The sequence below is a fragment of the Aotus nancymaae genome, unplaced genomic scaffold (genome assembly GCF_030222135.1).
Source record: "Aotus nancymaae isolate 86718 unplaced genomic scaffold, 86718_ANA_hifiasm-v0.15.2.pri h1tg000108l, whole genome shotgun sequence".
NCBI classification, from domain to species: Eukaryota; Metazoa; Chordata; class Mammalia; order Primates; family Aotidae; genus Aotus; species Aotus nancymaae.
This window is the reverse complement of record NW_026988523.1, coordinates 29255063-29281959: the sequence shown is the minus strand read 5'-3', so window position 1 is coordinate 29281959 and position 26897 is coordinate 29255063. Positions and strand designations below refer to the sequence as shown.

Sequence of the window (26897 nt, the reverse complement as noted above, 5' to 3'; positions counted from 1 at the left end):
TTAACCGGTTCTTCAAATGAAGATTTCACATTGATGAGGTTGCCCTAGCTAGGAAGCCAAGGCTCTTTCATTTCTTTCTGCCCCTCTCCTTTGCCTTCCTTCAGCACCAAGGAGAATGGTCCAGCAGCAGCTCAGTCCATGCTTGTCAACCACCCAGCTCCACACACTCCAGCCCCCGTCCACATTCCCCAAAGCTCCTTGTGAGATTCCTCAGCAGCACCAATGCACTGACTGTCACTCTGTGTTCTCTTAGGTTCTGTTGAGGCCCTACAGGACGTCATGATAAAATATTTGGAAGAGGACGAGATGCCCTCTGACCTGGTAAGATACATTTCTTTGTCTTGAGGAGACATGTTTTTTTCTGCGTCTTCTAGAATATCAAGTGAATTTTTTTGACTGCCATTGTGAATCAGACCTCGGTTGTCATGGACTCTAGCGACCAGTCATTGGAGTTTATGACCAACTGAGACCTGACTGGCGATGTCAGTCAAAAGATGGCATAAATTACAAACTGGTCGTGAGCGTATTTCTCAGCAGCAACATTTTCTTCTTGAAAAATGATTTTGTATTTCCCAGCCAACATAGAAACTTGCTAAATATTCCAAACCCACTGCATTTTCTGCAAGCATCCCCTGTGCTTCATATGGGGCCCATAACTTCATCACTGTTTGACATCTGGTTCTTTGTTTTGTTTAGTTTAGTTTTGTTTGTGAGACAGAGTCTCTCTGTCATGAGGCTACAGTGCAGTGGTGTGATCTCGGATCACTGCAGCCTCCACCTACTGTGTTCAAGCAATTCTCCTGCCTCAGCCTCCCGAGTAGCTGGGACTACAGGCTCTTGCCACCACCACACCCAGCTTTTTTGTAGTTGTTAGTAGAGGTGGGGTTTCAGCATGTTGGCCAGGATGGTCTCAATCTCCTGAGCCTCAGCCTCCCAACGTGCTGGGATTACATGCGTGAGCCACCGCACCCAGCCTGCCATCTGGTTTTCTAATGTCACCAAGTGAATACAAGACCTGTGCCAACAGGACCCAGCAAGATGTACTCCTCATGGTGTTTCTTTTTCTCTTATTGCAGGAGGAGCCTGTGGCCCAGTATCACCACCGTACGTATTCTTTTTCTTTTAAACAGTTACTGAGACGTAGTTGATGTGCAAACCAGTTCACCTATTTAAAGTAGGTGATTCAGTGTTTTTACTATATTGACAGGGTTGTGCAAGCATTGTTACAATGTAATTTTAGAAGCTCTTGATTCCGCCTCAGAAAACCCCATTAGTAGTGACTCCTCTGTTTTCCCCACCCCCCACATCCCTGGTTCTAGGCAGCCCGAATCTACTTCCTGTTTATATAGTACACTGCCTTTCTGTATTAACCGGTTCTTCAAATGACGATTTCACATTGATGAGGTTGCCCTAGCTAGGAAGCCAAGGCTCTTTCATTTCTTTCTGCCCCTCTCCTTTGCCTTTCTTCAGCACCAAGGAGAATGGTCCAGCAGCAGCTCAGTCCATGCTTGTCAACCACCCAGCTCCACACACTCCAGCCCCCGTCCACATTCCCCAAAGCTCCTTGTGAGATTCCTCAGCAGCACCAATGCACTGACTGTCACTCTGTGTTCTCTTAGGTCCTGTTGAGATCCTACAGGACCTCACAATAGAAGATTTTGAAGAGGACGAGATGCCCTCTGACCTGGTAACATGCATTTCTTCGTCTTGAAGAGAAATATTTTTTTCTGGGGCTTCTTGAATATCAAGTGAATATCATTTTTTTTTTTTTTTTTTTTTGAGACGGAGTTTTGCTCTTGTTACCCAGGCTGGAGTGCAGTGGCGTGATCTCGGCTCACCGCAACTTCCGCCTCCTGGGTTCAGGCAATTCTCCTGCCTCAGCCTCCTGAGTAGCTGGGATTATAGGCACGCGCCACCGTGCCCAGTTAATTTTTTGTATTTTTAGTAGAGATGGGGTTTCACCATGTTGACCAGGATGGTCTCGATCTATTGACCTTGTGATCCACCCGCCTCAGCCTCCCAAAGTGCTGGGATTACAGGCGTGAGCCACCGCGCCCGGCCCATGAACATCATTTTTAATTGCTATTATGAATCAGACCTCGGTTGTCATGGACACTAGCGACCAGTCACTGGAGTTTATGACCAACTGAGGCCTGATTGACGATGTCAGTCAAAAGATGGCATAAGTTATAAACTGGTCGTGAGCATATTTCTCAGTAGCACCCTTTCCTTCTTGCAAAGTTATTTTCTATTTTCCAGCTGACATGGACACTTGCTAAATATTCCAAAACACCCCACTGGCTTTTCCACATTCATCTTCTATGCTTTATTTGGGGACCAGTCACCTGTGGTTTTCTAATGTCATCAAGTGAGATGACCTGCACCAACAGCACCCAGCAAGATCTGATGCTTATGATATTTTGTGTTTTTTTCTGTTGTTGCAGAGCAGCGTGATAGCCCCAAATGACTACTGTAAGTATTCTTTTTCTTTTAAACTGCTTTATTGACACACAGTTGACGTGCAAAGCAATTCACTTATTTAAAATGGGTGATGTAGTGTTTTTACTATATTTACAGGGTTGTGCAGGCATTGTCACAATCTAAGTTTAGAATCTTTTCATTTCCCCTCAGAGAAACCCCATAGCCGTTAGTAGTTACTTCTCTTTTTTCCCAAGCCCCACACCCCTGGCCCTAGGCAACCACTAATCTACTTTCTGTTTCTCTAGATTTGCCTACTCTGGCAATTTCTTTTTTAATTTAAATTTGATTTTAGTATCTGCGTTACTATTTACTTACTTAGTTGGCAGGCAGGCCATCTTTCATTTATTTATTTATGTAAATCTATATTTATTTATTTAATCATTTCATCTTACTATTTTCTTAAATAGAGATGGGGTTCCTTTCACCATCTTGGCCAGGTTGGTCTCGATGTCCTGACCTCAGGTAATGTACCCGGCTCAGGCTCCAAATGGGCGGGGGATTAAAATCATCAGCCATCAAGTGGGGCTATTTATTTATTGATTTATTTATCTATCTACTAATCAATTTATTTAGAGGCAAACTTGCATTTATTTATTTATTTACTGACATTATGGAGAAGCAGGTCGCATTTGGTTATTTCTATATTTATTTACTTATTTATTTATTTGTATATTTTGAGGCAGGCTTGGACTGATGTATTGATCTAGGTATCTAATTATTTAGAGACAGCCTGACATTTACTCATTTATTTATTTAGACCCAGGCTCGCAACATTTATTTATATACTTATGTATTAGTGTGCAGCCTTGCATTTATTTATTTACTTATCTATCTATATAATGATTTAGAGACAGACTTGCATTGATTTACTTAGATGCAGGCTCACATTTATTTATTGATTTATTTATTTATTTTAGATGGAGTCTTGCTCTGTCACCAGGCTGGAGTGCAGTTGTGCAATCTTGGCTCACTGCAGCCTCCACCTCCTGGGTTCAAGCAATTCTTCCGCCTCAGCCTCCCGAGTAGCTGGGACCACAGGCACGTGCCACCATGCCTGGCTAATATTTTTGTATTTTTAGAAGAGACGAGGTTTCACCATGTTGGCCAGAATGGTCTCTATCTCTTGACCTTGTTATCTGCCTGTCTCGGCCTCCCAAAGTGCTGGGATTAGGATTACAGGCGGGAACCACTGAGCCCAGCCTTTATTTACTTACTTACTTATTTATTTATTTACTTACAAGCAGGCAGGCCATCTTGCATTTTTATATATATTTATATATTTATTTATTTAATTATTTTCACCTTATTGTTTTTAAAATAGAGACAGGGTTTCTTTCACCATCTTGGCCAGGCTGGTATCAATGTACTGACCTCAGGTGATATACCTGGCTCAGGCTCCCAATTGGTGGGGGATTAAAAGCATGAGCCCCCAAGGGGGGGCTATTTATTTATTGATTTATGTATGTATCTGTTAATTGTTATATTTAGAGGCAGACTTGCATTTATTTATTTATTTATTTACTGAACATACTTATGAAGAAGCAGGTCACATTTAATTATGTATATATTTGGAGGCAGGCTTGGATTTCTGTATTTATCTATCTAGCTATCTAATTATTTAGAGTCAGGCTCACATTTACTCATTTATTTATCTAGACCCAGGCTCGCAACATTTATTTATATACTTACGTATTAGTGTGCAGCCTTGCATTTATTTATTTACTTACCTATCTGTATAATGATTTAGAGGCAGGCTTGCATTTATTTACATAGATATAATGTAAATAATAGGCTCTCATTGATTGATTGATTGATTGATTGATTGATTTTAGACAGAGTCTTGCTGTGTCACCAGGCTGGAGTGCATTTGTGCAATCTTGGCTCACTGCAACTTCCGCCTCCTGAGTTCAAGCGATTCTTCCGCCTCAGCCTCCCGAGTATCTGGGACCACAGGTGTGTGCCAACATGCCTGGCTAATAATTTTGTATTTTTAGTAGAGACGAGGTTTCACCATGTTGGCCAGAATGGTCTCGACCTCTTGACCTTGTGATCTGCCTGTCTTGGCCTCTCAAAGTGCTGGGATTACAGGCATTAGCCACTGCACCCGGCCTTTCTTTATTTACTTACTTTTCTTTATTTACTTACTTACTTATTTATTTATTTACTTAGAGGTAGGCAGGCCATCTGGCATTTGTATATATATGTGTGTATATATATATATTTATTTATTTAATTATTTTCACCTTATTATATTTTAAATAGAGACAGGGTTTCTTTCACCATCTTGGCCAGGCTGGTCTCGATGTCGTGACCTCAGGTGATATAGCCAGCTCAGGCTCCCAATGGGCAAGGGATTAAAAACATGAAACACCAAGTGGGGCTGCTTATTTATGGATTTATTTATCTATCAATTAATTGATTGATTTAGAGGCAGACTTGCATTTATTTATTTATTTGCTGATGTACTTATGGAGAAGCAGGGCTAATTATTTATTTATTTGGAGGCAGGCTCAGATTTATGTATTTATCTATCTAGCTATCTAATTATTTAGAGGCAGGCTCATGTTTACTCATTTATTTTATTTAGACCCAGGCTCACAACATTATTTTTATACTTATGTATTTGTGTGCAGGCTTGCATTTATTCATTTTCTTAACTATCTATAATGATTTAGAGGCAGTCTTGCATTTATTTACTTATTTATTTATTTACTTATTTACTTTTTCTTTTCTTTTTTTCTTTTTCTTATTTTTAAAAGACAGGGTTTCACCATGTTGGTCAGTCAGGTCTTGAACTCCCAACCTCAGGTGATCCGCCTGCCTTGGCCTCCAAAGTGCTTGGATTACAGGTGTGAGCCACTATGCCTGGCCAATTTGTTTATTTTAGACGGAGTCTTGCTCTATCACCAGGCTGGAGTGCACTGGCCCAGTCTTGGCTTACTGCAACCTCTGCCTCCTGGGTTCAAGCGATTCTTCCTTGTCAGCCTCTGGAGTATCTGGGACGACAGGCGAGTGCCACCAAGCCTGGCTAATATTTTTGTATTTTTAGTAGAGACAGGGTTTCACCATGTCAGCCAGGATGGTCTCGATCTCTTGACCTCGTGATCCACCTGACTCGGCCTCCCAAGGTGCTGGGATTACAGGCTTTAGCCACCGTACCCAGCCTTTGTTTATTTATTTTCTTTTTTTTTTTTTCGAGACGGAGTTTCACTCTTGTTACCCAGGCTGGAGTGCAATGGCGCGATCTCGGCTCACCACAACCTCCACCTCCTGGGTTCAGGCAATTCTTCTGCCTCAGCCTACTGAGTAGCTGGGATTACAGGCGCGCACCACCATGCCCAGCTAATTTTTGTATTTTTAGTAGAGACGGGGTTTCACCATGTTGACCAGGATGGTCTCGATCTCTTGACATCGTGATCCACCCGCCTCTGCCTCCCAAAGTGCTGGGATTATAGGCGTGAGCCACCGCGCCCGGCCTGCCTTTGTTTATTTATTTACTTAATTACTTATGTATTTACTTAGTAGCAGGCAGGCCTTCTTGCATTTATTTATGCATATAAATCTCTATTTATTTATTTCATTATTTTCATCTTACTATTTTTTTAAATAGAGACAGGGTTCCTTTCACCATCTTTGCCAGGCTGATCTCGATGTCCTCACCTCAAGTGATATACCCAGCTCAGGCTCCAAATGGGTGGAGGATTAAAAGCATGAGCCACCAAGCGGGGCTATTTATTTATTGATTTCTTTATCTATGTATTAATCAATTTATTTAGAGGCAAACTTGCATTTATTTATTTATTTACTGACATACTTATCGAGAAGCATGTCACATTTAGTTATTTCTATATTTATTTATTTGTATATTTTGAGGCAGGCTGGGATTGATGTATTTATCTGTCTAGCTCTCTAATTATTTAGAGGCAGGCTCACATTTACTCATTTATTTTATTTAGACCCAGGCTCACAACATTATTTTTATACTTATGTATTTGTGTGCTGGCTTGCTTTTATTCATTTTCTTACCTGTCTGGATAATGATTTAGAGGCAGTCTCGCATTTATTTACCTATTTATATATTTATTTGTTTGTTTGTTTGTTTATTTACCTTAGAGGGAGTCTTGCTCTGTCACCAGGCTGGAGTGCACTGGCCTAATCTTGGCTTATTGCAACCTCCGCCTCCTGAGTTCAAGCGATTCTTCCTCCTCAGCCTCCCGAGTATCTGGGACCACAGGTGAGTGCCACCACGCCTAGCTAATATTTTTGTATTTTTAGTAGAGATTGGGTTTCACCATGTTGGCCGGGATGGTCTCCGTCTCTTGACCTCGTTATCTGCCCATCTCAGCCTCCCAAGGTGCTGGGATTACAGGCTTTAGCCACGGTGCCTGGTCTTTCTTTATTTATTTACTTAATTACTTATGTATTTACTTAGTGGCAGGCAGGCCATCTTGCATTTATTTATCTATATAACTCTATATTTATTTATTTAATTATTTTCATCTTCTTATTGTTTTAAATAGAGACAGAGTTTCTTTCACTCCCTTTGGCCAGGCTGTTCTTGATGTCCTGACCTCGGGTGATATACCCAGCTCAGGCTCCAAATGGGCGGGGGATTAAAAGCATGAGCCACCAAGCAGGGCTATTTATTTATTGATTTCTTTATCTATGTATTAATCGATTTATTTAGAGGCAAACGTGCATTTATTTATTTATTTACTGATGTACTTATGGAGAAGCAGGTCGCATTTAGTTATTTCTATATTTATTTACTTTATTTGTATATTTTGAGGCAGGCTTGGATTGATATGTTTATCTGTCTAGGTATCTAATTATTTAGAGGCAGCCTGACATTTACTTATTTATTTATTTAGACCCAGGCTTGCAACATTTATTTATATACTTATGTATTAGTGTGCAGCCTTGCATTTATTTATTTACTTATCTATCTGTATAGTGATTTAGAGGCAGGCTTCCATTTATTTACTTAGATGTAGGCTCGCATTTATTTATTTATTTATTTAAGCCGGATTCTTGCTCCCTCACCAGGCTGGAGTGCAGTGACGCAATCTTGGCCCACTGCAACCTCCCACACTTTGGTTCAAGCAATTCTTCCACCTCAGCCTCTCTTGTAGCTGGGACCCCAGGCACGTGCCACCACGCTTGGCTAATATTTTTGTATTTTTAGTAGATACTGGGTTTCTCCATGTTGGCCAGGATGGTCTCGATCTCTTGACTTTTTTTTCCAACTGTCTTGGCCTCCCAAAGTGCTGGTATTACAAGATTGAGCCATCTCACCGGGCCTTTAGTTATTTATTTACATAATTATTTATTTATTTATTTAGAGGCAGGAAGGCCGGCTTGCATTTATTTATTTATATTTTTATTTATTTATTTAATTATTTTCATCTTATTATTTTTTCAAATAGAGACAGGGGTTCTTTCACCATCTTGGCCAGGCTAGTCTCGATGTCCTGACCTCAGGTGATATAGCTGGCTCAGGTTCCCAATGGGTGGGGGATTAAAAACATGAGCCACCAAGAGGGGTTGCTTATTTATTGATTTATTTATCTATTAATTGGCTTATTTAGAGGCAGACTTGCATTTATTTATATATTTACTGACGTATTTCTGGAGAAGCAGGTTGAATTTCCTTATTTAATTATTTGTTTATATATTTGGAGGCAGGCTTGGATTTATATATGTTTTTATGTAGCTATCTAATTATTTAGAGGCAGGCTCACATTTACTCATTTATTTTATTTAGACCCAGGCTCACAACATAATTTTTATACTTATGTATTTGTGTGCGGGCTTGCTTTTATTCGTTTTCTTAACTGTCTGTATAATGATTTAGAGGCAGTCTCACATTTATTTACTCATTTATTTATTTACTTATTTACTTTTCTTTTTCTTTTTTTTTTCTTTCTTTTTATTTTTAAAGACGTGGTTTCACCATGTTGGTGAGTCAGGTCTTGAACTCGCGACCTCAGATGATCTGCCCACCTTGGCCTTCAAAGTGCTTGGATTACAGACGTGAGCCACTACGCCGGGCCAATTTCTTTATTTATTTTAGATGGAGTCTTGCTCTGTCACCAGGCTGGAGTGCACTGGCCCAATCTTGGCTTACTGCAACCTCCGCCTCCTGGGTTCAAGCGATTCTTCCTCCTCAGCCTCTGGAGTATCTGGGACCACAGGTGAGTGCCACTGCACCTGGCTAATATTTTTGTATTTTTAGTAGAGACGGGGTTTCACCATGTCGGCCAGGATGGTCTCCATTTTCTTGACCTCGTGATCTGCCCGTCTCGGCCTCCTAAGGTGCTGGGATTACAGGCTTTAGCCACGGCGCCTGACATTTATTTATTTACTTAATTACTTATTTATTTACTTAGTGGCAAGCAGACTGTCTTGTATTTTTTTATTTTTATAAATCTATATTTATTTCATTATTTTCATCTTATTATTTTTTTAAGTAGAGACAGGATTCCTTTCACCATCTTGTCCAGGCTGGTCTCAATGTCCTCACCTTAGGTGATATACTGGGCTCAGGCTCCAAATGGGCAGGGGATTAAAAGCGTGAGCCACCAGGCGGGGCTATTTATTTATTGATTTATTTATATATCTGTTAATGGATTTATTTAGAGGCAAACTTGCATTTATTTATTTATTTACTGACATACTTATGGAGAAGCAGGTCACATTTAATTATATATTTGGAGGCAGGCTTAGATTTATGTATTTATCTACCTACCTATCTAATTATTTAGAGGCAGGCTTACATTTACTCATTCATTTATTTTGACACAGGCTGACATTTATTTATATACTTATGTATTTGTGTGCAGGCCTGCATTTATTCATTTTCTTAACTACAAAATGATTTAGAAGCTGGCTTGCGTTTCTTGATTGATTGATTGATTGATTGATTGATTTTAGATGGATTCTTGCTCTCTCACCAGGCTGGAGTGCAGTGGCGCAATGTTGCCCCACTGCAACCTCCCTCTCTTTGGTTCAAGCGATTCTTCGACCTCAGCCTCTGTTGTAGCTGGGACTCCAGGCGAGTGCCACCACACTTGGCTAATATTTTTGTATTTTTAGTAGAGACGGGGTTTCTCCATGTTGGCCAGGATGGTCTCGCTCTCTTGACCTCGTGTTCCAACTGTCTCGGCCTCCCAAAGTGCTGGGATTACAGGACTGAACCACCTCGCCCGGCCTTTATTTATTTATTTACAGAATTACTGATTAATTTACTTAGAGACAGGAAGGCTGGCTTGCATTTATTTATTTATATTTTTATTTATTTAATTATTTTCATCCTATTATTTTTTTAAATAGAGACAGGGATTCTTTCACCATCTTGGCCAGGCTGGTCTCGATGTCCTGACCTCAGGTGATATAGCCGGCTCAGGCTCCCAATGGGCGGGGGATTAAAAACATGAGCCACCAAGAGGGGTTGCTTATTTATTGATTTATTTATCTGTCTATTAATTGATCTATTTAGAGGCAGACTTGCATTTATTTATTTATTTGCTGACATATTTCTGGAGAAGCAGGTAGAATTTCCTTAATTAATTATTTATTTATATATTTGGAGGCAGGCTTGGATTTATGTGTTTTTTTTTTTATTTTTGAGACAGAGTCTTGCTCTGTCTCCAGGCTGGAGTGCAGTGGCACAATCTCAGCTCACTGCAACCTCCACCTCCTGGGTTCAAGTGATTCTTCCGCCTCAGCCTTCCGAGTAGCTGGGACTACAGGCGCGTGCCACCACACCCGGCTAATTTTTTTTGTATTTTTAGTAGAGACGGGGTTTCATCATGGTGAGGATGGTCTCAATCTCTTGACCTCGTGATCCGCTCGCCTCAGCGTCCCAAAGTGCTGGGATTACAGGCGTGAGCCACCATGCCCGACCGATTTATGTATTTTTTTAATCTAGCTATTTAATTATTTAGAGGCAGGGTCACATTTACTCATTTATTTTATTTAGAACCAGGCTGACAACATTATTTTTATACTTATGTATTTGTGTGCAGGCTTGCTTTTATTCATTTTCTTAACTGTCTGTACAATGATTTTTAGAGGCAGTCTCACATTTATTTACTTATTTATATATTTGTTTGTTTGCTTATTTATCTTAGAGGGAGTCTTGCTCTGTCACCAGGCTGGAGTGCAGGGCCAATTTTGGCTTACTGCAACCTCCGCCTCCTGAGTTCAAGCGATTCTTCCTCCTAAGCCTCCGGAGTATCTGGGATCGCAGGCGAGTGCCACTGTGCCTGGCTAATATTTTTGTATTTTTAGTAGAGACGGGGTTTCACCATGTCGGCCAGGATGGTCTCGATCTCTTGACCTCATGATCTGCCATCTTGGCCTTCCAAAGTGCTGGGATTACAGGACTGAGCCATCTCGCCCAGCCTTTATTTATTTATTTGCCTAATTACTGATTTATTTACTTAGAGGCTGGCAGGCTGTCTTGCATTTATATATTTATATTTTTATTTATTTATTTAATTATTTTCACCTTATTAGTTTTTTAAATAGAGACAGGGATTCTTTCACCATCTTGGCCAGGCTGGTCTCGATGTCCTGACCTCAGGCGATATAGCCGGCTTACGCTCCCAGCGGGCGAGGGATTAGAAACATGAGCCAAGTGGGGCTGCTTATTTATGGATTTATTTATCTATCTATTAATTGATTTATTTAGAGGCAGACTTGCATTATTTATTTATTTGCTGATGTATTTATGGGGAAGCAGGTCGAATTTACTTATTTATTTATTTATGTATTTGGTGGCAGGCTTGGATTTATGTATTTATCTAGCTATCTAATTATTTAGAGGCAGGCTCACATTTATTCATTTATTTTATTTAGACTTAGGCTCACAACATTATTTTATACTTATGTATTTGTGTGCAGGCTTGCATTTATTCATTTTCTTAACTATAATGATTTAGAGGCAGTCTCGCATTTATTTACTTATTTACTTTTTTTTCTTTTTCTTTTTTTTATTTTTTTTTGATGACGGGGTTTCACCATGTTGGTCAGTCAGGTCTTGAACTCCCGACCTCAGGTGATCTGCCCGACTCGGCCTCCCAAGGTGCTGGGATTACAGGCTTTAGCCACTGCACCCACCTTTGTTTATTTATTTACTTAATCACTTATTTATTTACTTAGTGGCAGGAATGCTGTCTTGCATTTATTTATATATATAAATCTATATTTGTTTATTTCATTATTTTCATCTTAGTATTTTTTTAAATAGAGACAGGGTTTTCTTTTTAAAGAGAACCTTTGCCAGGCTGGTCTCGATGTCCTGACCTTAGGTGATATACCCAGCTCAGGCTCCAAATGGGTGGGGGATTAAAAGCATGAGCCACCAAGCAGGGCTATTTATTTATTGATTTCTTTATCTATGTATTAATCGATTTATTTAGAGGCAAACTTGCATTTATTTATTTATTTACAGACATACTTATGGAGAAGCAGGTTGCATTTAGTTATTTCTATATTTATTTACTTTATTTGTATATTTTGAGGCAGGCTTGGATTGATGTATTTATCTATCTAGCTATCTAATTATTTATCTAGCTATCTAATTATTTAGAGGCAGCCTGACATTTACTCATTTATTTATTTAGACCCAGGCCGCAACATTTATTTATATACTTATGTATTAGTGTGCAGCCTTGCATTTATTTATTTACTTATCTATCTGTATAATGATTTAGAGGCAGCCTTGCATTTATTAACTTAGATGCAGGCTCGCATTTATTTATTTATTTATTATTTATTTATTTATTTATTTAAGACGGAGTCTTCTCTGTCACCAGGCTGGAGTGCAGTTGTGCAATCTTGGCTCACTGCAGCCTCCGCCTCCTGGGTTCAAGCAATTCTTCTGCCTCAGCCTCCCGAGTAGCTGGGACCACAGGTGCGTGCCACCACTCCTGGCTAATATTTTTGTATTTTTAGTAGAGATGAGGTTTCACCATGTTGGCCAGAATGGTCTTGATCTCTTGACCTCGTCATCTGCCTGTTTTGGCCTCCCAAAGTGCTGGGATTACAGGCGTGAGCCACTGCACCCTGCCTTTATTTATTTACTTACTTACTTACTTACTTATTTATTTACTTAGAGGCAGGCAGGCCATCTTGCATTTATTTATTTGTGTGTGTGTGTGTATATATATATATCTATATTTAATTAATTATTTTCACGTTATTATTTTTTAAATAGAGACAGGGTTTCTTTCACCATCTTGGCCAGACTGGTCTTGATGTCCTGACCTCAGGTAATATACCCTGCTCAGGCTTCCAGTTGGTGGGGGATTAAAAGCATGAGTCTCCAAGTGGGGCTATTTATTGATTGACTTATGTATCTATCTATCAATCGATTTATTTAGAGGCAGACTTACATTTATTTATTTACTTATGTACTTATGGAGAAGCAGGTCACATTTAATTATATATTTGGAGGCAGGCTTGGATTTATGTATTTATCTGTGTAACTATGTAATTATTTAGAGGCAGGCTCACATTTACTCATTTATTTATTTAAACCCAGGCTGGCAACATTTATTTATATACTTATGTATTTGTGTGCAGGCTTGCATTTATTCATTTCCTTAACTATCTATATAATGATTTAGAGGCTGTCTCGCATTTCTTGATGGATTGATTGATTGATTGGTTGATTTTAGATGGATTCTTGCTCTCTCACCAGGCTGGAGTGCAGTGGCGCAATCCTGGCTCCCTGCAACCTCCCTCTCTTTGGTTCAAGTGATTCTTCCGCTTCAGCCTCCCCTGTAGCTGGGACTCCAGGTGCATGCCACCACATCCGGCTAATATTTTTGCATTTTTAATAGAGACCGTGTTTCTCCATGTTGGCCAGGATAGTCTCGCTCTCTTGACCTCGTGATCCAACCGTCTCGGCCTCCCAAAGTGCTGGGATTACAGGACTGAGCCATCTCGCCTGGCCTTTATTTATTTATTTAGAGAATTATTTATTTATTTCCTTAGAGGGAGGAAGGCCAGCTTGCATTGATTTATTTTTTAATTTATTTAATTATTTTCATCTTATTATTTTTTTAAATAGAGACAGGGATTCTTTCACCATCTTGGCCAGGCTGGTCTTGATGTCCTGCCTTCAGGTGGTATAGCCTGCTCAGGCTCCCAATGGGCGGAGGATTAAAAACATGAGCCAGTAAGAGGGGCTGCTTATTTATTGATTTATTTATCTATCTATTAATTGATTTATTTAGAGGCAGACATGTTCATTTATTTATTTGCTCATGTACTTACGGAGAAGCAGGTCACATTTAGTTATTTCTATATTTATTTATTTGTATATTTTGAGGCAGGCTGGGATTGATGTATTTATCTGTCTAGCTATCTAATTATTTAGAGGCAGGCTCACATTTACTCATTTATTTTATTTAGACCCAGGCTCACAACATTTTTTTTATACTTATGTATTTGTGTGCAGGCTTGCATTTATTCATTTTCTCAATTATCTGTATAATGATTTAGAGGCAGTCTTGCATTTATTTACTTATTTATTTATTTTTTTGTTTATTTATTTTAGAGGGAGTCTTGCTCTGTCACCAGGCTGGAGTGGTGCAGTTGTGCAATCTTGACTTACTGCAACCTCCCCCTCCTGGATTCAAGTGATTCTTCCTCCTAAGTCTCCCGAGTATCTGGGACCACAGGCGAGTGCCACCGCGCCTGGCTAATATTTTTGTATTTTTAGTAGAGACGGAGTTTCACCATGTCAGCCAGGATGGTCTTGATCTCTTGACCTCGTCATCTGCCCATCTCAGCCTCCCAAGGTGCTGGGATTACAGGCTTTAGCCATGGTGCCCGGCCTTTATTTATTTATTTACTTAATTACTTATTTATTTTCTTAGTGACAAGCAGGCCATCTTGCATTTATTTATTTTTATCAATCTATATTTATTTAATTATTTTCATCTTATTATTTTTTAAAATAGAGACAGGGTTACTTTCACCATCTTGGCCAGGCTGTTCTCGATGTCCTGACCTCATGATCCACCTGTCTCGGCCTCCCAAGGTGCTGGGAGTTGACAGTGTATTCCAGGATAGGACGGGTTTGAGATTCCTTGACATATCTGAGTGGAAAAGTCTTGGAAGCATGAAGATACACCAGAGCTCAGTGAGGGCAAGGAGATAGGGAGTGTGGAGTCATCAGCTTGCAGGTGACAGCTGAAGCCATCTTCCCACTTCAGGAGAGAAGCACCCAAGCAGAGGGCTGAGCCTCCTGGAGCACACCAACATTCCCAAGTCACCTGAAAGAGAATTCCGAGGAGGGGCAGAGGAAAACTGAAATGAAAGAGTGTGCTGTGGAGATAGCACTGTGGTTCAGGGCTTGATCTTTGGGGGCCGACTGTCCAAATGAAGGTTTTCTTTTCTGTAAATGAGAATAAAATTATCTACTCCTGCATGGAAAAAAGTCCTCAACAAACTAAAAACAGGAAGGAACTTCATCATCATGATAAAAAGCATCTGTGAAAACCTAGCAGTTAACAGATTTCATGGTGCAAGACTAAATGCTTTTTCCCTAAGATTGGGAACAAGCAAGGCCACGTTCAACAGGTCTGTTCACCTTTGGTTCTGGCCAGGACAACTAGGCGATCAATATATAAAAGGATCCAGGTTAGAAAGCAAACCGTAAAACTGTCTTACTTCTGAATGTCATGATCTTGTATACAGCAAATTCTAAGGCATCCACATTAAAACAAAACAAAAAAAACTGTTCACGATAGGAAAGACTTGGAACCAACCCAAATGCCCATCAGTGATAGACTGGATAAGGAAAATGTGGCATATATACAGCATGGAATACTATGCAGCCATAAAAAAGGATGAGTTCACGTCATTTGCAAGGACATGGATGAAGCTGGAAACCATCCTTCTCAGCAAAGTAACAGAAGAACAGAAAACCAAACACTGCATATTCTCACTCGTAAGTGGGAGTTGAACAATAAGAACACATGGACACAGGGAGGAGAACATCACACACCAGGGACTCTCGGGTTGGGGGGCTAGGGGAGGGATAGCATTAGGAGAAATACCTAATATAGATGACGTGGTGATGGATGCAGCCAACAACCATGGCACGTGTAAACCTATTTAACAAACCTGCATGTTCTGCACATGTACCCCAGAACTTAAAGTACAATTAACAAAAAGAAAAAAAAACGAAACTAGTTCACCAAGTTCACAAAATCAGCATACATAAATCAGTTGTATTTCTGTACGTTAGCAATAAACAATCCAAAAATGAAATTCATGAAATTATTTCATTTGCAATAGCATCTCAAAGAATACTCACTCACTGTGGAAAGATACTAAAGAAGAACTAAATAAGTGAAAGATACTCAATATTGATGGATCAGAAGACTAAATATTGTTGTCAGTACTCCTCAAATTAGTCTACATGTTCAACCTGATTCCTGTCAGAATCCTAGCTACCTTTTCTGCAGAAATTGACAAACTGTTTCTAAAATTCATGTGGAAAGGCAAAGGACACAGAATAATCAAAATGATCCTGAAAAAGAAGAACGAAGTTGGAGGACTTATCTTCCTAATTTCAAAACTTGCTACAAAGTAATCAGGAGAGTACTGTACTGGCTCAAAGACAGATGTATAGGTCACTGGAATATAATTGAAAGCTCAAGCTGGGCACTCATGCCTGTAATTGCAGCACTTTGTGAGGCTGAGGTGGGGGGGAATCCCTTGAGACCAGGAGTTCAAGACCAGCTTGGGCAACATAGAGAGTGAGATCTGTCTACAAAAAAATAAACAAAACTAGAAATTTGTTTTTAATAGGCCAGGCATGGTGGTACAGGCCTGCAATCCCACCTGGTCAGGAAGCTGAGGTGAGAGGATCTCCTGAGCCTAGGAATTTGAGGCTGCAGTGAGCCATGGTTGGCTACTACACTCCAAACTTGGCAAAAGAAAGAAAATGTGTAAAAGAAAAAAGAAAGCCAAGTGTGGTGTCTCATCCCTGTAATCCCAACACAAGAGGATCCCTTGAAGCCAGGAGTTTGAGACCAGCCTGGGCAACATAAAAATACTCTGTCTTTATGAAAACTGAATTACATTAAAAATTATGGCCGGACACGGTGGCTCAGGCTTGTAATCCCAGCACTTTGGGAGGTGGAAGAGGGTGGATCACCTGAGGTCAGGAGTTTGAGACCAGCCCGGCCAACATGGCAAAATTCTCTCTCTACTAAAAGTACAAAATAAGCTGGCTGTGGTGGTGCATGCCTGTAATCCCAGCTACTCCAGAGGCTGAGGCAGGAGAATCACTTAGAACCTGGGAGGTGGGGGTTGTAGTGAGCTGACGTCATACCACTACACTTCAGCCTGGACAACAGAGGGAGACTTTGTCTCAAAAAGAAAAAAATTAGCCAGGCATGGTGGGACACACTTTTCGTCCCAGCTACTTAGGAGACTGAGGCAGGAGGATGACTTGAGCTCAGGAGTTTGAGGCTGCAGTAAGCTATGATCGTACCAGGCAAGACAATAAGACTCTGTCTCGAAAAAAATTCATTGATTAATTGAAAAATAATTGAAATTTTGGAAAGAAACCATTACACTTGAAGTCAATAGATATCTCATCTTTTTTTTTTTTGAGATGGAGTTTCGCTCTTGTTACCCAGGCTGGAGTGCAATGGCGTGATCTCAGCTCACTGCAACCTCCGCCTCCTGGGTTCAGGCAATTCTCCTGCCTCAGCCTCCTGAGTAGCTGGGATTACAGGCACACGTCACCATGCCCAGCTAATTTTTTGCATTTTTAGTAGAGATGGGGTTTCACCATGTTGACCAGGATGGTCTCGATCTCTTGACCTCGTGATCCACCCGCCTCGGCCTCCCAAAGTGCTGGGATTACAGGCGTAAGCCACCACGCCCGGCCCCTATCTTTTTGATAATAGACATCCTAATAGGTATGGGTTGATAACTCATTGTCATTTCAATTTGCATTTCCCTGATGATTACTGATGTCAAGCATTTTTTTTCATATTTTCAGCCGTTTACATGTCTTATATCTTTTTTTTTTTTTTAACCGAGAAATAGTCAGGTCCTTTTAAAATTAGGTTGCTTGTGTTCTTGTTATCTAGTTGTTTGAGTTCATTGAATATTTTGGATATTAACTCCCTATCAGGTGTATGATCCCCAAATATTTCTTCCCATCCTGTAGATTGTTTCTTTATTCTGTTGATCGTTTCCTGTGCTCCATGTAAGTTTTAGTTTGATGAAAGCCCATTTGTCCATGTTTGCTTCTGTTCCCTGTGCCTTTGGGGTCGTATCCATAAAATCTTTTCTACACCAATGTCAAGAAGCTTTTGAGGTCTTACATTTAAGCATTTAACCCATTTCAAGTTCATTTTTATATATGGGGTGAAAGAGAGGTTGAATTTGATTCTTTTGCATGTGGATATTAGGTTTTCCCAACAGCATTTTGTGAACATAATGTGTTTTCTGGGTTGCATGTTCTTGGTGTTTTTTATGGAAGATTCGTTCATTGTAAATCCATGGATTTATTTCCCGGCTCTCTGTTTTGTTCCAGTGGTCGATCATGTCTATCTTTGTAGCAGTACCATGCTTTTTTCACTACTGTGACTTTATAGTGGACTTTGAGATCAGGTAGTGTGATTCCTCCAGCTTTGTTCTTGTGTTCAGTCAAAATTGCTTTGGTTATTCAGGATCTTTCATGCTTCCATATAAGTTTTAGAATCAGTTTTTTCTATTTCTATGGGGAATACCAGTGGAATTTTGAAAGGGATTAGGATAACACGTGTTGGTGACGATGTGGAGAAAAGAGAATCCTTGCATACAATAAAATTTAAGGAATATGGGAATATATATTCCTATATTCACAATGGAATACTATCCAGCCTTAACACAGAATTGTGAGGAATATAGGAATACATGTTTCTGTATTCACAATGGAATGTTATTTAGCCTTAAAATAGAAAAAAAATTGTTGCATTTGCAATGACATGGATGAAACTGGATATTATGCTAAGCGATATAAGCAGAGCACCGAAAGACAAATACTGCATGATGTCATTCATGTGTGGTCCTTAAAAAGTTGAACTCTGCTTAGGAACTGATTCGTTAAAAAAAAAGAAAGAAAAAGAAAAAGGAAAAAAGAAAAAGTGTTGAACTCATAGAGGCAGAGAGTAGAATGGTGGTTACCCAGGGCTGGGTGTGGGGGAAGAATTAGGCAGATGTTGGAGAAGTTATGGGGAGAATTAGGCAGATGTTAGCCTTAAACTCCTGGACTCAAGCAGTACTCCAGCCTTGGCCTCCTAAAGTGCTGGAATGGCAGTCATGAACCACTGTTGCCAACCACAAATAGACTTTTCAACAAATGATGGTGAGGCAACTGGATATTCATGTACAAATAAATTAATTTGGGCCCCTGCCTAACACCATACTCAAAAATTAACTGAAAATGGATCACAGACCTAAATGTAAAACTAAAACAATAAAACTCTTAGAAGAAAACGTGTAAGAGTAAATTCTTGTGATCTTGTGTAAGGCACTCATGTCTTAGATACAACATCCAAAGCGCAGTTGAAGACCAGCCAGGGCTACCTAATGAGACCTGGAAAAGGAGGAAAGGGAAAAAGCAAGAAAATAAAAAATTGAACGTCAGCTGAATTTAAAACTTTGGCACATCAAAAGATACAATCAAGAAAGGGGAAGACAGCCCACAGAATGGGAGAAAATATTTATAAGTCATATGTCTAATAACTGATATATCCCGAAGAACTCTTATAACTCAGTATTAAAAGACAATCCAACTTAAAAATGGGAAAAGAACATGAATAAACATTTCTCCAAAGATTATATTTTAATGTCCAATAAGCACATTAAAAAGTGTTCAACATCGCTAGTCACTGGGAAAATGCAAATTAATCCATAATGGGATGTCTCTTTCCACCCACTACAATAACTACAACCAAGCAGATGCATAACACCAAGTGCTGGAGAGCGCGTGGAGAACAGAACCCTCATACACTGCCAGTGGGAATGTAAAATGGTACAGCCACTTTTTTGGAAGATAGTATGACAGTTTCTCAAAATGTTAAAAATAAAATTGCCTTCTCTAGCAGAACTGCAAGGGGCTCAAGACAAAAATAATAATAAAATAGAAAAGTAAAATTGCCTTAAAGTTAGCAACTTTACTTCTAGGTATCTAACCGGGAAAAATGAAAATGTATGTTCACACAAAGACTAGTAGGTGAATGTTCACAACAACACCACTCACAAGAACCAAAAAGTGGAGACAAGCCAAATGCCCATCAACTGACAAAGGAATTCAAATGTGAAGAATACAAAGGAATACTATTTAGCAATCAAAAATGAGTTCTGAGGCATGCTACCACGGTGATCAACCTCAACAACGCAATGCTTTGTGAAAGAAGCCAGATGCAAAAGAACACACATCACATGATTTCGTTTATATGAAAGGTCCAGAACAGCCTAACATAGAGATAGAAAGCAGCTTACTGGTTGACTAGGGCTGGGAATGAGACTGAAAAGTGACTCTGATGGGTACAAGTTTCTTTCTGGGATGATGAAATGTTCTTAAACTAGATTTTGGTGATTGTCACATAACTCTGTAAATATACTAAGTATACTAAAAATCATTGAATTGGACCAAGCACAGTGGCTCACACCTGTAATCCCAACACTTTGGGAGGCCACGGCAAGAAGATCACTTGAGCCCAGGAGTTCAAGAACAGCCTAGGAAACATAAAGTGACTCCATCTCTACAAATAATTTAAACACTTAAACAGGTATGGTGGCACAAGTCTGTAGTCTCAGGTACTCAGGAAGCTGAGGCAGGAGGATCACCTGATCCCAAGAGGTTGAGGCTGCAGTGAGCCATGATGGCACCTGTCTCTCTCATATACACACACACACACACACACACACACACACACACATTGTACACTTAAAATGGGTAAATTTTAGTATGTAAATCACACCTCTATAAAGCTGTTAATTTTTTAATTATTTTTAAGGTTTTTTTTTTTGAGACAGAATTTTGCTGTTTTTGCCCAGGCTGGAGTGCAGTGATGCAATCTCAGCTCATGACAACCTCTGCCTCCTAGGTTCAAGCGATTCTCCTGCCTCAGCCTCCCAAGTAGCTGGGATTACAGGCTCCCGCCATGATGCCTGGCTGATTTTTTGTATTTTTAGTATAGATGGGGTTTCACCATGTTGTCCAGGCTGGTCTGGAAGTCGTGACCTCAGGTGATCCACCCGTGTCAGCCTCCCAAAGTGCTGGGATTACAGGCATGAGCCAGGCAGTTTTTTAAGTTTTAATATTATACTATTTACCCCTAGCACCAAGATTGTAGTCTCAAAATAGTCTCAAAATACCATTGCCCAATGAAAGAAGACAAGCCTTCCTAGAGAACGTGCTGATTCCAGGTCTAGGCCAGAAATGTGTAAGGAGCCTGGGACATATTGTCACTCTGGATAGCAAAGAATCCATCAAAGATTATTAGGATGATTTCAACATGTCTGAAGGGCCAATCTGATTGGACTTCTAACCAAAGATAGGACATTTTGTACATTAATAAGGATAATAGTTGCAGTGAATTGACATATATCAGATATGTTTGAATGTCTGCATTCATAATGATCCTTTTGAAAAAATAAAAGTGGGCTGGCACAGTTCCTCATGCCTGTAATTTCAACACTCTGGGAGGCTAAGTTAGGGGGATCACTTCATCCAGGAGTTCAAGACAAGCCTGTGTAACGTAGGGGGACTTTGTCTCTACAAAACATTTTTAAAATTACTCAGGTATGAGGGCCCATGTCTTTGGTCCCAGCTACTCAGGAAGCTGAGATGGGAGGGTCACCTGAGCCTAGAAGTTTGAGGCTGCAGTGGCATGACTGCGTATACCAGCCTGGGCAACAGAGCTAGACCCTCCCTGTCTAAATAAATTAATTAATAGAAGTGGTCACCATTGAAGGATATAAATGAAACAGCCCATCATTTTGAAAAATGATAAACAGAAGAAATCAAGCCATGAACTGGCATTTTCTATATAAGTTGTACAAGTGAGTAACAGTTTATAAGAAGCAGCATCTCTTTTTTATATTTACTTCATTTTTTTCTGCATGCAATGCCCTTCTTAGGGTAGCAATATCTCTTTCTGGAAGTATGGCAGCTCATAAACGAAGAAGGAATAATACAACAATACCTTCATTGTTCAATCCATCATTGATCAATGGCCATTAACATCACCAATTTAAAAAAAAAGATGTCCAGAGAGTACACACCTCCTCCCAGAAGAAACTAGCACAGTCTTTTTGCCCTGACCCTCAAGTCCAGCCTGAATCTGACCAAGTCTTGAGATCAACTACTAATTTATAAAAACTAGAACAAAGTGAAGAGCAAATTAACCAACATCACAAGACACAATTAGCAAAATTCACAGTATGGGAAACAGCGTAATGAGAATACACTTAGCATAATCCAAACTATGGGGAAACGGCCTGATTTATTCAATAAATGAACTGCAAGGGACAACACAACACAGAGATCAAAGTGGGAAGCTGTCAGGATCAAAAAAAACCTAAGAGGCGAATCAAACAATCCCAAAGAGAGACTTTACTTGGATCCTGATTCAAACAATAAATACATGAAATGACTGGAAATTTGGAGCTAGCAGGAGAGTTGACAGTGATAAAGAGCAATGGTGTGAGATGGTTGGTTGATGATGGTATTGGGATTATATTTTTTAAAGAGTTCTTGTCTCCGGGCACAGCAGTTCACACCTATAATCTCAGTAGTATGGGAGATCAAGGCGGGAAGATCCTTTGAATCCAGGAATTGTAGACCAGCCCAGGCAACATAGCAAGACTCTGTCTCTACTAAAATACAAATAAAAAAATTAGCTGGGCATGGTGGTGTGAGTCTGTAGTTGCAGCTACTTAGGAAGCTGAGGCAGGAGAGACCACAGTGAACGAAGATCATGCCACTGAACTCCAGCCTGGGTGACAGAGACCTTGTCTTGAAAGAACAAACAAGAATTGTATCTTTTACAGACATATACCAAGACAGTCAAGGAGGAAATTATATGATGTGTGGGATTTGCTATAAAATCACGAGAGGAAGAGGAGAAGCATGTAGGAGCATACATGTAACAAGATTGGCCATGAGATAACAAACATCTGAATCTGCTGCTGAGTAGGCGAAAGCTCACTACACTAGCCTCTTGTTCAGAATGCTCTAGAATAGAAAGTTTGTCTAAAAATCCACTTCATGGATTTGTAACAAGCATTGAATAAGGTCATGTATACAGAGTGCTTTATCACCACAGCTTGCAGGTAGTCAGCACACAAACATTGTTTTTAGTTTTGTATAGTCCCTGTCCATTAATCACACCCAAAAAAGGTATGTTGTTCACACCAAGAGCTCTGGCCCGTGGACCTTTGTCCACTTGGTGGTAATTTATTGGAATTTGAGGTTTAGAATGAGGAAATGCCAGCTTTCAAAGCCCCAGGCCTACTATGAAATAGCAAAGCCAACAGTCCCAGATGCCTTCGTAGCACACCTAGTAAGCAGGACCACTTTTCTCTCACCTTGTAGGCACACTTGAGTTCATTCACTCACTATTTTTCATTCATTTCTTATATGCCATGTATTGGGTGCTAAGGACCCATAATACAATGGACCCGTAATTGACTGGAAGCATCACTTTCAAAGCATCATTTCAGCATGAGTATTTTGTGTCAAGTGGATTCAAGGAACAGTGTGAAGGATCCATGACCTCAGTCACCATGAAGACCCTCCCAAGAGCCAGCCCTGCTGGGCACATATAAATGAGTGAAGACACGGAACTCAACCTTACAAGGCCTAGAGCCTGACAGAGCACACAAGACAGAAGCCCAAACAACCAAGAACAGGAAGCTGAAGGTGAGAGGTGGGCCCCAAAGGATTCTGTGAAAATGCTTCGTGTTTGTGGATATATCACGCAGAATGAAACCTTCGTTTTTATTCACAGCTAACACACTCTCTCTATAGAATCTATGAAGGGACATTTCTGAGCCTTTCAAGGCCTGTAGTGAAAAATGGAATATCTCAGGCAGCCCAGGATGAATAATGCAGTCACCAAGAGGGGCAGGGTGGCCACAGGTGGCCAGCAGCAGGGATGGGCATTGTGAGCCATTGGATGGGGTTGTGGGGCGTGGCATTGTGAGCCACTGGCCTGACTTTGTTGTTTCCTGGTAACCAGGTGACATAGGAGGCTTTGTGGGTGACAGGCATCAGCCAGGGCCAGCAGCCTTCAGTCGGAAGCTGCTAGTGGGAGGAAGGAGGAGCTCCGACTACACTCACGGCAGTTTTTGTGCCCTTGGCGCTTGCTCTGTTGCTTTTTTTCTTTTTTTTCTTTTGTGTGTTGCTTTGTTTTGTTTTTTTTCTTTTTTGTTGTTGTTGTTTTTTTGATTTTGTGTGTTGCTTTCTTTTGAAGGTCCCCTTCTAGGTCACCCATGGGAAATATATTAAGCTGTTGCCTAGACCCCAGGGTTGGCCTCTGTTGTGCCTGCTGCAGGCAGAAGGTGGCGTCTTGTTGTGAATCCGAGACTGAGTCTATGATAGTATGCACCACTGCAGAGTCTGCCACGTCAGATTCCGAAGTGGCAGAGGTCCAGTACATGCAGCCCGTCACCAACTCAAAGAGGCGCAAAGGTAAAGAAGCCACGGGTGCCATTTGCTCTCTGGCACATCTCTGGCCACCACCTCCCCCACCTGCTTCCCATCCCCTCACCCCAGAGACATCCTCAGCTTCCAGCTCCCTCCTGCCTATAGCCAGCTTTCCCAGGGCTGGGCGTGGGGGACAAAGGCTAGTCCTGCCTCTTGTCTTTGTTGTTGAGCCTTCTTGCTTGAGGCCTTTTTGGTCTAGTCTCTCCCTTTCCTCGATGAAAATTCAAATACTCCAGTTCTGGAGTCTCCATCCCATTCTCTAGCCTGACCTATCCAGCTACTGTGGTACCTCAGTGAAGGATCCGGTTAAAGGCCCAATCGTTTCTTTTCTCCTATTCAATAAGGAAGCTAATAGTTGGGATAATTCAGACTGAAATATTTGGAGACTTCTTAAATTTAAAATAGAGTTTACCATGGAAGAGATTATATGGTGTTCTTAATAGATGGTTTTAAGTTACCTTGACAGAAGCAGCTTTATTTCTTCCAATTGTAATTTGAAAACTGAAGGAAAAATTGAAGGACATACTTAAAATGACTGCAAAGGGTATGAAATGTTACTGCCAGAGCTGTAAAAAATAGTTGTTTCTGTTTTGGTTTTACCCAAAAGTTCAGCCTTGGAACTCTGATTACTTCAAAATTCCCACTTTGACATGAATGTCTCTTCAGCCCTACTCCAGTAACTTCACGGGCTTTGTTTACCTCCTTGTTCTGAAAGACAGGTAGAGCTAGCTCATGGTTACAGGTTCCAAAAGAGATGAAATGACTTTAGACGTGAATTTGTAAGGTAAAGACTTGAGAGTTAGAAGGCTAGACCCTGCCTGTGGAAAAGAGTTTGTTTTCATGGCTTCCCTTCCTACAGGATGGGAAAGGGGAGGAGAGAGGAAACATTTCATTTTTTTTGCTATGGTCAAGTTGAAGACAGAAACTAACACTCGTGAGGCAGGAGAGGAGCATTTAGTTACAAAATCAGTCAAACATTTGTGTATCACTACATTTGTTGAGCAAATGAAAGCTACCAGACTCAGAAAACCAGAGATGCTAATGGAACTGACATTAGTAACCAGGGTTTTCTATTGAGTTCAGCGCCCAGGATGACTTCCAATAACAACCACCCTCCCCTCCACCCATACACTTTTCTCAGGACTGGAAAGCTCAGGCAGCCCAGGATGAATAATGCAGTCACACGGAGGGGCACAGTGACCACAAAGTGGGCAGCAGCAGGGATGGGCATTGTGAGCCATTGGGTGGGGCTGTGGTATGGGGCATTGTAAGCCACTAGCCTGACTTGGTTGTTTCCTGGTAACCAGGTGACATAGGCTTTTTGGGTGATAGGCATCAGCCAGGGCCAGCAGCCTTCAGTCTAAAATGCTTTAGGATTTTAGGAATAGATGAATGTAGCTACAGATAATTCTGAGTAAGCAGTTCCTTGAACAAAAACTAAGTCCACTGAAATAGAAGATATTATATCATAAAGACATAGAAATATGATCAGCTCATTTCTTTCGTTTTAATGGCAGAGATTTTATTAGTATGGAGAAAACGTCTTAACAGCTCTTGTATTTAAACTTGAGTTTGGCTCTTACTTTCACAGAATAATTAAGCCTCATGATGGGTGTGGCTTTGTAACAAGGAAGTGCTGTACTCTGTTTTCAGAATATTGAAAAATTGTGAAAGAATGAACAAATAATTATGAGACTTAATAGATTGTGCCTTATACACAAATCATGCAAGTACCTGTGAAAACTCCTTGCTTGGTGGTGTATGGCAAGGCTCTGTGTAATATTCTGTACGATTTGGTAGATGAGGTAGTGAGAGAACAAAGTGAGCCTTTTCCTTATTCTTTAGGATGTAAAACATGTTTTCATGTACATCTCATTGGAACCTTCCAAATGCAAATAAGGGCTGTGTATATTCTCCCTATGTTGCTGATGCAGAAAGGAAGGCTTAGAGATCTGAAGGGACTGTGTGAGACAGCTACTGAACAGAACTGAGGTTCTAAGTCATCAAAGTAGACATGAAAGTCGTAGTGATGTCAAACTCAGTTCTTAAAGAACTTGACAGACTCCAGAATGTCTTCTATTGTAAGGTCTACCCGTAACATAGACCTCCCTTAGAACTTACTTTTGTCTTGATTAGTTCCTTTGCATTTTATTTTACACAACTTACAGGCAACATTTACCTCTCCATTTTTCCTCCTAAAGAGATAGGTCCTCACTGTGTGGCACAGGCTGGCTTCTGACTCCTGGCCTGGGCTCAAGCACTCCTGCTGCCTCAGCCTGTAGGAGAGCTGACAATACAGGCATGTGCCGTCTCTCCTGGCTCTACCTTCTGTCTATACATTTATTGAAATGGATAAGGATAAAAGTAGAGGTAACAAAATGGCCTACATTTACCAGTCAAATCAACAATTTAATAAATGTTGAAGAGTTTCTTCTGCTAACTGATTTGAAGCTGAGAATGCCCTGGTTGGGAGAAGCTGGCAAGAGGGCAGGTAAGGCCCCACACGTTAAGCACAGGATGCTGAGTAAGAAGTGTTAAGTCAGAGCAGTTGAAAAAATAGTTTGTGAGCACAGAATTTACCATTTTATGTGTATTTGCATGACAGTAAGTTTCTCTATGTCTCTTCAAATCTATTTTTGTGGTATTTAATAAAGGGGTAACAGAAACCTCAATT

The 26897-nt window shown here is 40.4% G+C and overlaps 2 protein-coding genes across 11 annotated transcripts in view; both read left to right on the top strand.

The window, feature by feature from the left end:
- The window catches only part of LOC105711518 (uncharacterized protein C22orf42-like), a 248132-nt gene that overhangs the window by 49860 nt on the left and 171375 nt on the right, over window positions 1-26897 (top strand). For 4 of the 10 annotated variants that reach the window (XM_064370523.1, XM_064370526.1, XM_064370518.1 and 1 more), the window contains 4 exons: window positions 2889-2943; window positions 4314-4434; window positions 6595-6715; window positions 8423-8547. Coding sequence is in view for 6 of the 10 variants with exons in the window: in XM_064370514.1 (XP_064226584.1) it covers window positions 254-321; window positions 1077-1104; window positions 1620-1687; window positions 2445-2507 (227 nt within the window). In the remaining 4 variants the exon portion in view is untranslated. Of the gene's footprint in view, window positions 1-253; window positions 322-1076; window positions 1105-1619; window positions 1688-2444; window positions 2702-2888; window positions 2944-4313; window positions 4435-6594; window positions 6716-8422; window positions 8548-26897 lie in introns of those variants that run through there. The other 6 variants (XM_064370514.1, XM_064370513.1, XM_064370512.1 and 3 more) reach the window with 4 other exon arrangements.
- Window positions 8600-26897, top strand: part of LOC135272250 (uncharacterized protein C22orf42-like) — a 37227-nt gene continuing 18929 nt past the window's right edge. Inside the window, exons 1-2 of the mRNA XM_064370528.1 lie at window positions 8600-8675; window positions 23991-24208. Coding sequence (XP_064226598.1) covers window positions 24010-24208 — 199 coding nt within the window. The 5' untranslated portion in view covers window positions 8600-8675; window positions 23991-24009. The remainder of the gene's footprint in view (window positions 8676-23990; window positions 24209-26897) is intronic.